This window comes from Nannobrachium achirus (assembly GCF_963921795.1).
Source record: "Nannobrachium achirus genome assembly, chromosome: 7".
Classification (NCBI taxonomy): Eukaryota; Metazoa; Chordata; class Actinopteri; order Myctophiformes; family Myctophidae; genus Nannobrachium; species Nannobrachium achirus.
The window spans coordinates 1,562,412-1,577,078 of NC_137816.1; the positions used below are offsets into that span (position 1 = coordinate 1,562,412).

Genomic DNA, 14,667 nt, shown 5'->3' on the forward strand with positions numbered 1-14,667 from the left:
ACATCCCTGTGGCGCGACGTCGCCCTGAGGCGTCTTACTAGTTATACCATTGTGCAGTTGTATCTTGCTGAAGTATATCAATCATATCTAATTGCATATTTTCAGTGTCGTGTGTGATATGTTTAGAGAGTTGTAACATGACGTAGGAGAACACTCTTGAGATAGGGAAGATATGTGACAGGTGAACCAGCCTTAAGAGGATCTAGACATCAAAAGCATAGTTATGGTGCACGTAAGTAAACGGCATATCTGAATCTGACATCACAAAGTGAGGTAACCCACCAGTAGCCTCTGTGGGAAACCGCTGCTCATCCAACATCTGCAGAGAAAAAATAATGCAGGAAAATCTATGAATGCAAAATTCATTTTGAATGCAAATTTTGATTTAGTTTTGATTTTGGCGGGCCTTGGTGGATGATCTACAACAGGGTTCCCCAATAGGCGGCCCGCCGGGCCATTTGTGGCCCGTGGGGGGCTACTGTCTGGCCCACACCAACCCCAGTAATAATGGTGATATAAGAGCAGCAACAACACTAGTATATCGTCGTTGTCGGGTGGAAATCTCGTAACTCCAAATTTGTACGTTCTTTCGCAAATCATACAAGGCCGTCGCACAAAAGTAGTGAAAACAGCAGATCTACAAGCACACAACGCCTTGCGGTGCGAGGCGTTGTGTGCTTGTAGATCGGCTGTTTTCACTAGTTTAAATCATTTTTAAAATGATAAATGCAAAATGAATGGTTTTGGACATACAAGATTTTCACCCGACAACGACGATATCTGAACTGTCGCAGTCGCTGGAGTATCGGGAACGCCGCCGTCGCCCCCTGCAATGTTGTGGCCCTCGGCTTGGTACCCTAGACATAATTCGGCCCTTGGGGAAAACTAATTGGGAAACCCTGATCTACAAGCTCACAACGGGCGTCGATAATACACCAGTTTCTCACATGTCAACTGTTGATGTGTTGTTGTTGTTGTTAGGGACATCCAGAAGTGTATTTGCCATAGACACCTGAGACCCAACACAGCACTGCTATCACTGAAGGAAGACCTGCGTACAGAGAGGATCGACGCCTCATTATAAATACGTGCAGCAGTGTTGTTTATGACAGCAAATTTTGATTTAGTTTTAGTCATAGTCTTTTGAATACAATCTCATTTAGTTTTAGTCATAATTTAGTCACCTGAAAAGTTTTAGTTTTAGTCTAATTTTAGTCGACTAAATATCATAAGATTTTATGGCGACTAAATCTACAGTTGGTTTAGTCAACTAAAATGTATTTTGGCAGGCCTTGATGGCATCGTAATGACTGATTTTACACTTGGTTGTGTGCTAAAAATAGCAGATCTACAAGCTCACAACGCATCGCAGCGCGACGCGTTGTGAGCTTGTGGGCATGCATTTACATTTTCTTCATGACTAAACACGTTCAAGTAAACTAGTAGGCCCGCTCTTCCATTCCATTCCATCCATCCAGAATCCACTCACCCCATCCCACTGTGCTGAGTTTGAGCAGGTATCTTTTGACATAAATGTTGAAAACTCTGATTAGGAGGAGATAGAGGTGGAAGCCCTCCAGCGCGGTCCAGCTGAAGGCGGCCAACAGCGACCAGTGGAGGAACAGTCCCAGGACCTGACAACCCCAGCCTGCTTGGTCTTCCATCTTCATCCAGGACACCAGTCCACTGAGCAGGAAGCTGAGGTGCAGGAGGAGGAGTGACCCTGTCAGCTGCATGTGGACACCAACAGCCTTCTCCGGACGCTGCCGTCTGTAAAGACCACCAATATTTAGAATACATTTATTTTGTGTCACCTAGTTCAGGGGTTTTCAAAGTGGGTGACGGGGCACCCTGGGGTGCCGCGACGGCAGTCCAGGGGTGCCGCGAGATAATTTGATAATATTTGGAAATTATTTGGACACTGGAGAAAATATTTAGTATCATTTTAAACTTGAAGTACAACGTTATTTTCAGTTCAGTTCTAACCAAAATGGCTTTTATCTCAACGGTTTCCTTGCAACATAATCACTAAAATATTGTCACTGTCGGGCAGAAACCTCATATCTCCAAGTTTCAAATGTGTACGTCTTTTGGTAAAGCAAAGCCCTGCTTCATCATACAAGACTGTCGCACAAAACTAGTGAAAATAGCCGATCTACAAGCACACAACGCCTCGCGAAGTGAGGCGTTGTGTGCTTGTAGATCTGCCGTTTTCACTAGTTTAGTACATTTTATAGATGATAAATAGAAAACTAATGGTTTTGGACATACAAGGTTTCCACCCGACGACGACGATATGCTATAAATATAAGGTGCTGGGAGTGAAAATTATTATGTAGGGGTGCCTCGGATTAAAAAAAGATTCATGGGGTGCCCTGAGACAAAAAGTTTGGGAACCACTGACCTAGTTTATACAGTAAAAACAGCAAACCATGTGTAGAAGGAGTTTGGCCTCCTGATTTTATGGACAAAACACGACATCTGTTCCAAGCATCCAATACATTAAAATACTGTGGGAAGACAGACATTAATTGGTCTGACATTCAATCAGCTGATTAGCTATCTAGACAGTCCTTTGCTATGAGTTCCAGTATTCTCTGGCTACCCTTTGTATGCGTGTGACAGTGTTTCAGTGATCTGTTCTGTGGTGTGATGCAAGCAATGAGGAACCTGAGTGCTGGGGAACCAGATGGAAAGATTCGGTCTTGTGGGAAGGACTTTAACTGTGAATGTGATGATGTCCTCATTAGCTAAGCAGATTAATGGGTAATTTCATAGGAATCGTTCACTTTGTGATACAAGCATGACATTTGGTACATATACTCTTCAAATCCCACTCTTTTAAAAAATAGCGCTGGCCACGCAAAATTCCAAGATGGCGCCCCCCAAAATCCAAGATCTAAAAATCCAAAAATGTTGTTTTTCCTTTATAACTCGGGTTGCATTCATTTTAAGACCCATAAATATATTAAAGTTGAATATAAAGATGGATATTGTGGATGTTTTGGTACCAAGTACATGTCTGTATCTATTATGGTTCTTGAGATACAGCATATAGTCATTGCAGATTAATGGCTAATTTCATAGGAATCAAATACTCTCTAAGGGCCAGTTTTATGGAAAATGATGCTGGCCACTCACAATTCCAAGATGGCAACCATTTTGTTCAAGATGGCCACCACCTTAGTGGAACAGAAAGTGATATAATCCATCAGGACGTCATACAAACATGAGAAGTGTCATGAATAATCTATCAGTACATCACACAAACATAAAAAGTGCCATGAGCAGTCTCCATACCTCACTTTATAATACCAGAAAGACGCCCAAGGACGAGGTCGCGCAGGACGGAATTCGCACAGGATGGAATTAATTTGCAGTGCGATTCGAGTTGTGGTTGGTTGTTTAAGTTGGACTGGTTAAACTGATACGTCCATATATGGCCATTCCCAGATATGGGCTTAATATTGATAGCATAAAAGGGATTCTATTGTATGGGCATTCCCAGACATGGGCTTAATATTGATGGGCATAAAATGGATTCTGTTAGGGTGGTTGCCCTAACAGGGCATCATCTGAGATGTAGAGAGGTATTGACCGGTTCTATATATGGAGATCTAGGTGATGATCATGTCGTCTCCATGTATGGATATCCAGGGTTTGATATTTGATGAGGTTATATCACAACAACAATGTGATGTCACAATGTCAACAAACAGGTCAGCACAGCAGCTATTGCATGGGCATTCTCAGATATGGGCTTAGTGTGGTTTCCCTGACCGGGCATCATCTGGGAATGAGATGTAAAGGTCAGCTCCATATATGGAGATCTAGGTGATGATCCAGTTGTCTCCATGTATGGATTAATGGATAGCCAGGGTTTGATCTTTGATGACATCACAACAATGTGAAGTCACACAATGTCAACAAACAGGTCAGCAGCTATAGACACTGAGGCGTTATGGACAAGATAGGTCAGGACAAGATGTGCCCGTTTTCATAGTTAACTGCGATCTACGGTCGCAATCACTGACTGCTCCGCTAAGGTGGCTGCCATTTTGAAAAAAGGAACAAATTATTCAGTGGCCAGTGCTCTTTTCCATAAGAGTGGCCCTTACAGAGTAAATGTGCCAAATGTCATCCTTGTATCACAAAGTGAAGGATTCTTATTCTTATTATATCAAGATCTCCTCTGAAAAGGTGGCTTCCATTTTGAAAAGAAAGGTCACCATCTTGGAATTTTGAGTGGCCAGCGTCTTTTTCTATAAGAGTGGCCCTTAAAGAGTATTTTTGCCAAATGTCATGCTTGCATCAAAGTGAACGATTCTTATGAAATTTGTTAATTAATCTGCTCCGACTAGATGCTGTATCTCAAGAACCGTAATAGACACAGACATGTACTTCGTACCACAACATCTGTAATGCCCATCTTTATATTCAACTTTAATACATTTATGGGTCTTAAAATCAATGCAATTTGAGTTATAAAGGAAAGCGGTATTTTTGAAAAGAGTGGGTTTTGAAGAGTATATGAGCCAAGTTTCATGCTTGTATCACAAAGTGAACGATTCCCTCAGTAATCTGCTTAGCTACATTGAGAGGAATGCGTGTGAGACAGAGTGATCAGCATAGGGAAGATATGCAAAGTTTCCCTTGGAGTTTTAGTCCAGTCCAGTGTTGTTGTTGTTGTTGATGCTGGTGTAGATCCATGAGGACCCGTCTGGCACCTGTAGCTGTTAGCAGGTGACTGTGACCAGCATAGGTGGCTGTTGCCCTGACCTGGATGAGGGGGTCAGTTATAAAGTCCTCTGAGACCCTCACAGTCCCTGAGTCAGGCCGCACCCACTCCAGAGACACTCCAGTGCGGACACAGAGGCCAATCTGACCAGACCCCAAAACTAGCAGAACGGGTGTCAAGTTTCCCACTGAGTTTCCTTCTGAATCCCAGAAAGTGGGATTCTCAATGTGACCTTACGCCTCCTTAGGTCCAGGAACAGGGAGGATCGAGCCAGCTCCCTAACATCCTTGTCGTCATTGTTCAGCATTTTCAGCATTTTCCGCATTTTCAGGACTTTCGCACGCACGCACGCACGCACGCACGCACGCACGCACGCACGCACGCACGCACGCACGCACGCACGCACGCACGCACGCACGCACGCACACACACACACACACACACACACACACACACACACACACACACACACACACACACACACACACACACACACACACACACACACACACACACAGTTCACTTCCTCTCTTCTGTTTGCCACTTACTTGGAAAAAACTACTTTTGTGCGTCAAAGAGAAGTCACAGGGAACTGAGAAATGTAATGTGTCTAAACTAATGTCACTATTCAGGTCAGAAACATGCTTACTGTAGACTTGTATAGATGAACAAGCTTATGGTTGTAAAGATGACAGAGAGAACCGATCCGATGTAGGAGATGTAGCTGAGGTTGACAGCATTTTGTTTGTCCACTGAAACACTGGGGTTCTGAGAAGTTGTGGGAGAAAAAAAACTTTAAAGCAAGCATGTTAATTATAGTTATATAAGTTATATACGTTATATTGGAGTTAGCAGAACATGTGAGGATCCAATGGAGTTTTCATTTGTTGAATATGTTTTACAGGCGTAAAGGGTGTTCAATATCACTGATTTATGGAGAAAAAAAGGTTTTGGTTTTATATATATATACACAGTATAAATATATAGATATACAGTAGATATAGATCTATATATTTAGATATAGATATATATTTAGATATAGATATACCGGTAGATAAATATAAACAAAACCTTAAAGAGACTACTTGTTTTTCATATTTAGTAGCAGTAGCTGAGTTCCATAGAAAGATTACATCACTTAACCACAAGCACAGCAAAGAAACTGAGATGATTGCAGCTGCAAATAAAATCACTGGCATTGCGGCTCGTAGCACAGCCCTGGTTGCTCCAGTAACCTACACACATACGTGATACGTCACACACACGCACACGCACACGCGCACACGCACACACACACACACACACACACACACACACACACACACACACACACACACACACACACACACACAGACATCACTCACACGCACGCATGCACGCACACACGCACACACACACAAACAAAAAACACTGCTCAAGTATTTTAACTTAAATACTATAAATTTATAGTGAGTCATTAGGAGATGACACACTATCATTTAAGAGAAAGATACAGACATATGTACAGTATACTAACCACGTCCTGTCTCCTTCCAGAATACACATGTTCCGTCCAACTGAAGCAATGACAGAGCAGGTTATTAAATAGCGTGTGTGTGTGTAAATGTTGACACGATGGAAGTGAACAAAACAACATTTTGATGAATAGATTTGTGAAGTTATCCTTTTTAACCTGCAACTAAATCGAGTTGGGTTCAAAGCATGGTGGAATTCACTTACTCAAAGTACTGTACTGAAAAGTGCAAAACTGATTTTGTGCATAATTCTATTCTATATTACTTGAGGATTGCATTTTTGTGATACTTTAAACGTCTACACCGCTACATCTCAGAGGCAAATGTTGTACTCCACTATAATTATTTTACAGCTTTAGTTAATAGTTATTTGTATTTGGAGGTTGAGATTAATTAGAATGATATAGATAGATAGATAGATAGATAGATAGATAGATAGATAGATAGACAGACAGACAGACAGACAGACAGACAGACAGATAGATCAGGGGTCTTCAACAGGGGGTCCGGGACCCCTAGGGGGTCCTCAGAGTTACTACAGGGGGTCCTCCAAATCTTTAAGTGATAGAAACTTTTGTTCTTTTTTTATATAACCACCTGAACCCTAGTGTCCTTAATCTGAGAACTTTAGCCAGCGCGAGGCGTTGTGAGCTTGTAGATTGGCTATTTTTTCCAAAGAGGTTTGGTGTAGAGGGGAAAAAGAGGGGGAAAAGAGCAGACTAAGTACAGAGTGAAAGGTCAACTTTATATTGGCGGTTCAAGTGGTTAAATATCTGAAAACACAAATTGACATGAATCCAAAATACAGTGATGTCAAACGATGAAACTATATGGATTCCATGAAAAGGTTGTGGGGGTCCCTGCTTCATCTCTCTCTCAACTAAGTGGTCCTTGGTCTGAAAACATTGAAGATAGATAGACAGAGACTTACACAGCACATACTAAGGTAAAGAATTCAACTCACACTCCTGTTGTTGTTCTTGAACCCGATCCTGATAGGTTGGGACAGATTACTGAGTGAGTGTTTCCCAACCCTTACTGACAGGACTTCACCTCCCAGAACAGTGCCCCCGATACGGGCAGAATCCTCTGGCTCTGGGATGAGCTGCCTTCCCCGTGGCCTTGGACTGGGCTGAGGAGAAGAAAAGAGGAGAGATTAGTTTAGGACAGGGGTTCCCAAACTTTTTTTCTATTTCCACACAACTCCTCTAAGGTATATTAATGACACAGTTCAATATTGAAAAAGGGTGGTCTTCCCCTTTAAGTACATTTTGATACCAATACCCTCAGGGGCGCTGGAAGTGGGGTGCTGAGGGAGCTCCCCTGGTGGTGGGGAGGAGAAAAATACATTTTTCGATTGAGAAAAATAAATCTTTCTTTTCTTTTCTTTTTTTTTATATAGGCCTATATATACACACACACAGAGCTATATAGGGTGTGCCAAATGTAGTTCTAAGAGCGGCCATTTCTTGGGTCAACACAGCCTTACACAGGTGTTCTGATTAGACTATAGCATTAGTTCTATGCAATCAAACAATTGAAACACCTGTGTTTTGACCCAAGAAATGGCCGCTAAGGACTACAATTGCATCACCGCTGGCACACACTATTAAAACAATAATGTATTTGACTTTGGGGAATAAAATATGTTGAAAAAAGGCGTTTGATTATCATATGGTCACCTAACCTTGCCACCTCCGGTCAGAAGGGAAGTCGAATCTAAATTTTGTTTTAAATAAATCCCTCTTTGATGGCACACCAAAGTCTATTTATTTGAGAACTAGAAACTGTCTGTAGGCTAATTGTTGCAAACTAACACCATTGTATATGGGGAATAAAAAACAGTAGAAAACTGTTACAAAAATAATACCCGATTTTGTAGTGTGTGTGTGAGTGACTGTGTGTGTGTGTGTGTGTGTGTGTGCGTGCGTGCTGTGTGTTGTGCTAAAATAACTAGTAACTATATACAGCTCCTTGTTACATCGTTGTGCAGGGAATAAGCACCCGAAACTGCAATAAAAATAACCCAAAACGCATGAACTCCTCCAAGCTCAGCTCCCCTTGGGATTTGGGAGTTCCAGCGCCCCTGAATACCCTTGTACCTACTTTTACTTTAAATTCTGAATTTCAGACTTTTACTTGTGACAGAGTATTGCAGTAGTAGTAGCAGCTACATTGCATATTATTGGTACTGTAAGTGAGAGATTTGAGTATTTGTCACTGTCAGATACAGACCATGAAGTAAGAGCTGCTGAGCACAGAGATAACCACCAGCACATCCTTCCCAGAGCCAGGAGAACCTTTCTGGAGAGCTGAAGATGGGATGTGCACACTGTGATTAACTGTGGGACTCTCTGTAGCCTGTTGGAGGGAGGGATACACATGAACACGTGATGAACACATATACCTGCCTGCACACTTCTGCCTACAGGGTTCCCACACATTTTTACCAATTAATTTCCCAAACTTTTCCAGAATATTGAACCCAATTTCTAGGACTATATAACAATAATTCAGCTCAATAACGAGTCGCTTACTCCTATGCACAATGCCCAAAGAAAGGTAGTGTATGCCAGTGGTTCTCAACCTTTTCAGGCCGTGACTCCCGAAATAATCATGTTTTAACTGGGGACCCGGCACCCTGACCAGCACTAAGAGTTGAGGAATTTTGTATAACACGGTTCTATTGTGAAAATAGCAGATCTACATGCGAGGCGTTGTGAGCATGTAGATCGGCTATTTTCACAATTTCTGCCTCTACTATTTGACAATTTGGCCAATGTTTAATTTGACATTTCAGAGGTATTAACAAAATCAATAACCAAAGACAATGCATAGCAATTTTTTCCAGGACCTTCCAGGACCCTTGATAAATTCCAAAACTTTTCCAGTACTGGAAAAATATTTTTCTAATTTCAAAATATATCCAGGAATTTCATGACCGTGGGAACCCTGTGCCTATAAATTCTCAGTCAGTTCTCTGTCTGATCGGATTGAATTGATATCCCGACCTGAAAGGGTATTTTCTGTTTGGTAAAGAGCCACAGAAACAGGGAGACGCCTACTGAACAAAAGCTCTCCAAAACCTCTCCAAAACCTCTCCTCATGTTTTACTGTGCATGGTACCGAATGGCATAGGAACTGAAACTACATGTATTCTCAGACTCAGTCACACACGATGACACACTGAATTGTATATACAGTACCATACATGGGTAACTGGCGGCCCGGGGGCCACATGCGGCCCCCACCTTCAATTAATGCGGCCCGCAGGTTAATACTGGAATACTGATATATTATTGATTTCAGCTGTTACAATTCCAAACATGACCTGCTTTAATTCCTTCAGTCTATATTAGTAGCTTAATGACTAGTATAGGAGTATTAAAATGTATTTTTTTTTTATGTCCAATGTATTTTTATTTAGGTTCACAAAGTTAACATGAGTATATAACTAAATGCATTTGAAATTAAATCAAAAAGTTACATTTCGGGATTCCAATTATTAAAAAAAATATATTCAAGATTCCAATTCAAAAGAAGCAAAAATAGCGATCCGTGTTGAGCTTGTAGATCTGCTATTTTTGCTTCTTTTGCATGAGATTCCGGAATGACAAAGTATGAAGTAGCAATATGCAATGTGGCCCTCTGGAGTGAAGGTGGAAATATAGTGGCCCTCTCCATCATCAAAGTTGCCCACCCCTGGTATATACAGATCTTACCTGATTGTTTAATCAATCAGGTGGGACCTTTTTTTTTTCTTCTTTTTTTGTCTAGTCAGCCTGCCTCACCTCATGAGATGAGTTGACCTGACGATGTATAAAACCTGGGGGATTGAATCTACCCCTTCTCGTGCATGTTGCTATTTTATTCTCATAACACCTGTCAGCATACAATAAAGGAAAGAACAATCAATTATTCCTCATTAAAAATATACAATTTCACAATCAATTATTCTCTATTGAAAATATACAATTTCATTTGAAGAAACAGCTTAACCCATTCAGAACGGGTACACATTATAGTGTATCATTATTTTATGCTTTAACTATTGAAAAATAGCAGATATACATGCTCACTCTGTGCCGCGCTGCGAGCTTGTAGATCTGCTATCTTTGAAGAATTGTGAAAATTTGAATTTTGACCCGATTCTATAAGTGTCTTTTGAATCCTTCTAAGATTTTTTGAAAAAACAATGTTTCTATGTAAGCAATCTGGCCAGCCATTGTCAAAGAAAAGGTTCTTTTCACTTAAATGGAGCTCAGTTAGTCTGTTCTTGAGAGACTACTGTGTCAGTGGTTCTCAAACTTTTTCATGTGAAGGACCCCCAAAATTATTTGTATTTGGCCACGGACCCCCATCTCAAAATATTTAGTTCCAGGTACCCCCCAGAAGCAAAATATGAGTTACAAACGTTCGCTTTAAAAATGCATATATTCAAAGATTTGCACACATTTTCACAACTTTTTTCAAAGATAGCAGATCTACAAGCTTGCTGTGAGCTTGTATATCTGCTATTTTTCAATAGTTAAAGCATTCAATAATTCTTGACCCCCAAAGATGCTGAAATTATTATCATTATCATCATTATATAGTTATATTACATGACACTTTTGGTAACATTTACAAAAGGTGTTGTTAAAAATACGTTTTTTATCTAAGGCACGATGAAATTACCTGATCCAAGGATCACAAGAATCATTGAGGGAGAGACAGTATGGGTGTTGAAAAACATCACGACAGTGTGCTGTTGTAATGTCTGAGAACTGTGTTTTTAAAATAATAAAATAATACCCAAAAAATCTGTTTCAACTGACTTTAAGTAGCTAATATATAGTATTATGAGAGACATATTACCTCTATCTCTGTCCCGCACCTACCATCATTAAATCTGATGATGCCACAAATCCTTGTGTCTTTGGGGCCAGCTGGAACTATTAACAATAAACATTGACAGTTACTAAGCCTGCCACAGTTATTATATAATTGTATGATTGCCATTATTAGAGGTAATCGCAATTATCAAGTATAATCATCAGAATAATTTCCATTCATATGTATAAATTAATCTAGTGAACATGAAAAAAGTTTGAGTAAAAATAGCAGATCTACAGCTCACGATATGTAAGCTGCCCTCCCATCCCATTAGTCAATTTTAATATAGGTTAGGCTTTTAAGTTATTGTTGCCCTATGTACTTTTGCTTACAAAGCCTAAAGCCTTTTAATCAATGCCCCAAACATATTTAAATGATTAATCACAATTATTTGAACACCAATTAATCATCGTAAATTGTAATCTTCACATATACTGTACATGCACACACACACACAGGATAAATACATTAATTGAACTCACCACTAGAAAGGCACAGCAATATGTTAAGGAAGATAATGGACCATTTCATTGTCCCACACGGTTTCCAGCTCATGTTGATCAGGAGTCTGAGGGTAAAGTTATACATACAGTACTCCCTGTTATTCTGCTGAACTGTTTTTCCTCATGCAAATTGTGAGATGCATGTCTGTAAGAGGGGCAGAGCTTCAACAAACAGGAAATTACTTGTTTCTTTACATGTTCTAGAGTGAAACCCACAAGGGACTTTACATCACTTTATTATGATGAGTTTTTTATAAGAAATGTCATTTGAAACTAATTTATTTCAGGTCATATAAATGGTTGATTAAATCTCAGTGTGAAAGCACGCTTTCTTAACAAGAGATTGAGAAAGGTTACCATTACCATTTGTAATAATACTAATAATGCAACAATACTTTAGCTAAATATATTCAGATAAGAGTGTCATATTGTAACTCTTGCGTAAACCATGACTGACAATGTGACTTTGAGTCAGATCGTGTCAAGAAAATTAGGAAGTTTACCCATGTTACCATTTTTATTGTTGAATATATTTCTAACTCTTAGATAGATCACACATGGGCAACATACTGTCCCTCGAAGTCCTAAAAAAATAAAAATAAAATAAAATAATAATAATAATATTATATATATATATATATATATATATATATATATATATATTAAAAGGCAGCATTTTATGTTAGTGTTTTTTACATTATTAAACATAAATTACAATAGCAGACTGTCACATTATAAACATTGAGTACATACAGATGTGAATAGGGAACGCAGGTATGTACTCTTGTGGTGCCGGTACATATTAATTGTAATAATACTCAAATGTTAAATGTTTATAATCTAATCCAGTGTACTATTATAATTTTAAATGCATATAATGCAATATGTTTCATAATGTGTGAGATGAGTGAGACCTTACAGCTGTATTAAATCAATAGTTGTAAAGTAATCCGTTGTGTCTAATTCATGCAGTTTTAAAAGAGCCCTACCTGTTTAGAGTTTCAATCCAATAGTCCAAAGCAATGTGTGGCCCTTCACTCACTTTACCTAAGTCCGTATGGCTCCCTGGAAAAATATGCTTAAGAAAGGGGTGGGCCCTTTCTTAAGACCAGACAGAAATAATGAAACTAGTTGCAACTTTTTGCAACTGCCATTGCAAATAATTCCATGTTGCAAGGAGTTGTGACTAGTTGGATTGGTGTGGTCTGGCCTTAGTCAGCTGGATCATAGTCAGCTCACACTGAGGTTTGTAGGGAAGTGAAATAGAAGCCTACAGGGCTACCCCTCTTTAGGTCATGTGTTCCTTAATTTGGGAGCATACTTGAAGAAAGCCATCTCCTTTGGGTCGGGTTGTGCATTTAATATAACTAGAAGCTCGGCCGCCCGAGCGTCTAGTCAGCGCCCTGGGCAACTCGGGAACAATGTAAATAGGGGATGAATGCCCCGCCCTTTAATGCAAACCCCATTATACCTGTTGTCATAGGATCTGTTTTGACCATCTGTTTGCGTGTGTCCATTTATGCCCATATATGGGGATATCTATCTGTCTACGTCCATTTTATGTCCATATATGGAGATCTCTGTAGGACCCGTTTTGACCATCTGTTTGTCTGTGTCCATTTATGCCCATATATGGAGTTATCTGTCTGTCTGCGTCCATTTTATGCCCATATATGGAGATCTCTGTATCAGTCTGTGTCCCTTTTATGCCCATATACGGAGATATCTGTCTATATATGCCCATATAGGGACATCTCTGTATCTGCCCATATGCCCATATATGGAGATCTCAGTATGTGTCCCTTTTATGCCCATATCTGTCTGTGTCCCTTTTATGCCCAGCGCTTGCGCCGATTTGTCCCTTTTATGCCCATATATCTGCCTGTGTCCCTTTTATGCACATATAAGGAGATATCCGTCGGGTCGAGGCAAGGCCCGGCACTGCAGTGATGTCACTATGAGTCAGTGCTTGCGCCGATTTACTGAGATATCTGTCTATATATGCCCATATAGGGAGATCTCTGTATCTGCCCATATGCCCATATATGGAGATCTCAGTCTGTGTCTCTTTTATGCCCATATATCTGTCTGTGTCCCTTTTATGCCCAGCGCTTGCGCCGATTTGTCCCTTTTATGCCCATATATATGCCTGTGTCCCTTTCATGCCCATATACGGAGATATCTGTCGGGTCGAGGCAAGGCCCGGCACTGCATATGGAGATCTCAGTCTGTGTCCCTTTTATGCCCAGCGCTTGCGCCGATTTGTCCCTTTTATGCCCATATATATGCCTGTGTCCCTTTCATGCCCATATACAGAGATATCTGTCGGGTCGAGGCAAGGCCCGGCACTGCAGTGATGTCACAATGAGTCAGCGCTTGCGCCGAATTACTCCGGAACAGCCTGATGTCAACAATCAACCATGTGGGCTGATGTCAACAATCAGCCCGCATAAGGAGATTCCGAACGTTTCGCGCCGGTTAGGGAAAACCGCGCGTCGGGTCGGGTCGAGGCCCGGCACTGCACTCTGTGCCGCGGCGGGGAACGCGCGTGCCGAATCTGAAGCCGGTGGGACGAACGGTTCTCGAGATACGCGGATTACAAACACACACGCAGAGACTTCTCGCATTTATAGATAGATATGCTTGTTATATTATAATAACCCTGCAGAAGGTCACAAAGAGAAGGAACATAACATAATAACAGTGCTCCATTACCAACGTCTTAAGGATGCCATTATATTATACAGCTTAGTTACAAATGTAAAGGCTTGCATTCATATTTGGAAGCCTTGGTAATGTCTATAAATCAGTCGTGAGAGGCATGCAGACTGCAGGAATGCCCAAGCCGAGAGCTACTGTAAAGCAATGGTACAATTCTGTTCAGAGTCTAACATAATGGGCAGTCGCTATATATACCGGTAATATGGAGGAGGCGATGCTTCCTGTACCCATGTCTCTATCCTGAAATACTTGTTGAGTTTACCAAGTTTGTGCATCTATTAAAATAGAAAATGGAGGATCTTTTTCTTTTTTTACA

The 14,667-nt window shown here is 40.6% G+C and overlaps 1 protein-coding gene across 1 annotated transcript; it reads right to left on the bottom strand.

The window, feature by feature from the left end:
- Window positions 1–298: 298 nt before the first annotated feature.
- LOC308288050 (adhesion G-protein coupled receptor G5-like) lies at window positions 299–14,582 on the bottom strand (the record flags this gene model as incomplete). The annotated part of the gene is made up of 8 exons (XM_080729393.1): window positions 299–319; window positions 948–1,051; window positions 1,490–1,770; window positions 5,388–5,506; window positions 5,882–5,973; window positions 7,306–7,384; window positions 8,488–8,613; window positions 14,547–14,582. The coding sequence occupies 7 exons, from the start codon at window positions 14,580–14,582 to the stop codon at window positions 978–980; spliced, it is 807 nt and encodes a 268-aa protein (XP_080585519.1). The 3' UTR covers window positions 299–319; window positions 948–977.
- Window positions 14,583–14,667: the final 85 nt, after the last annotated feature.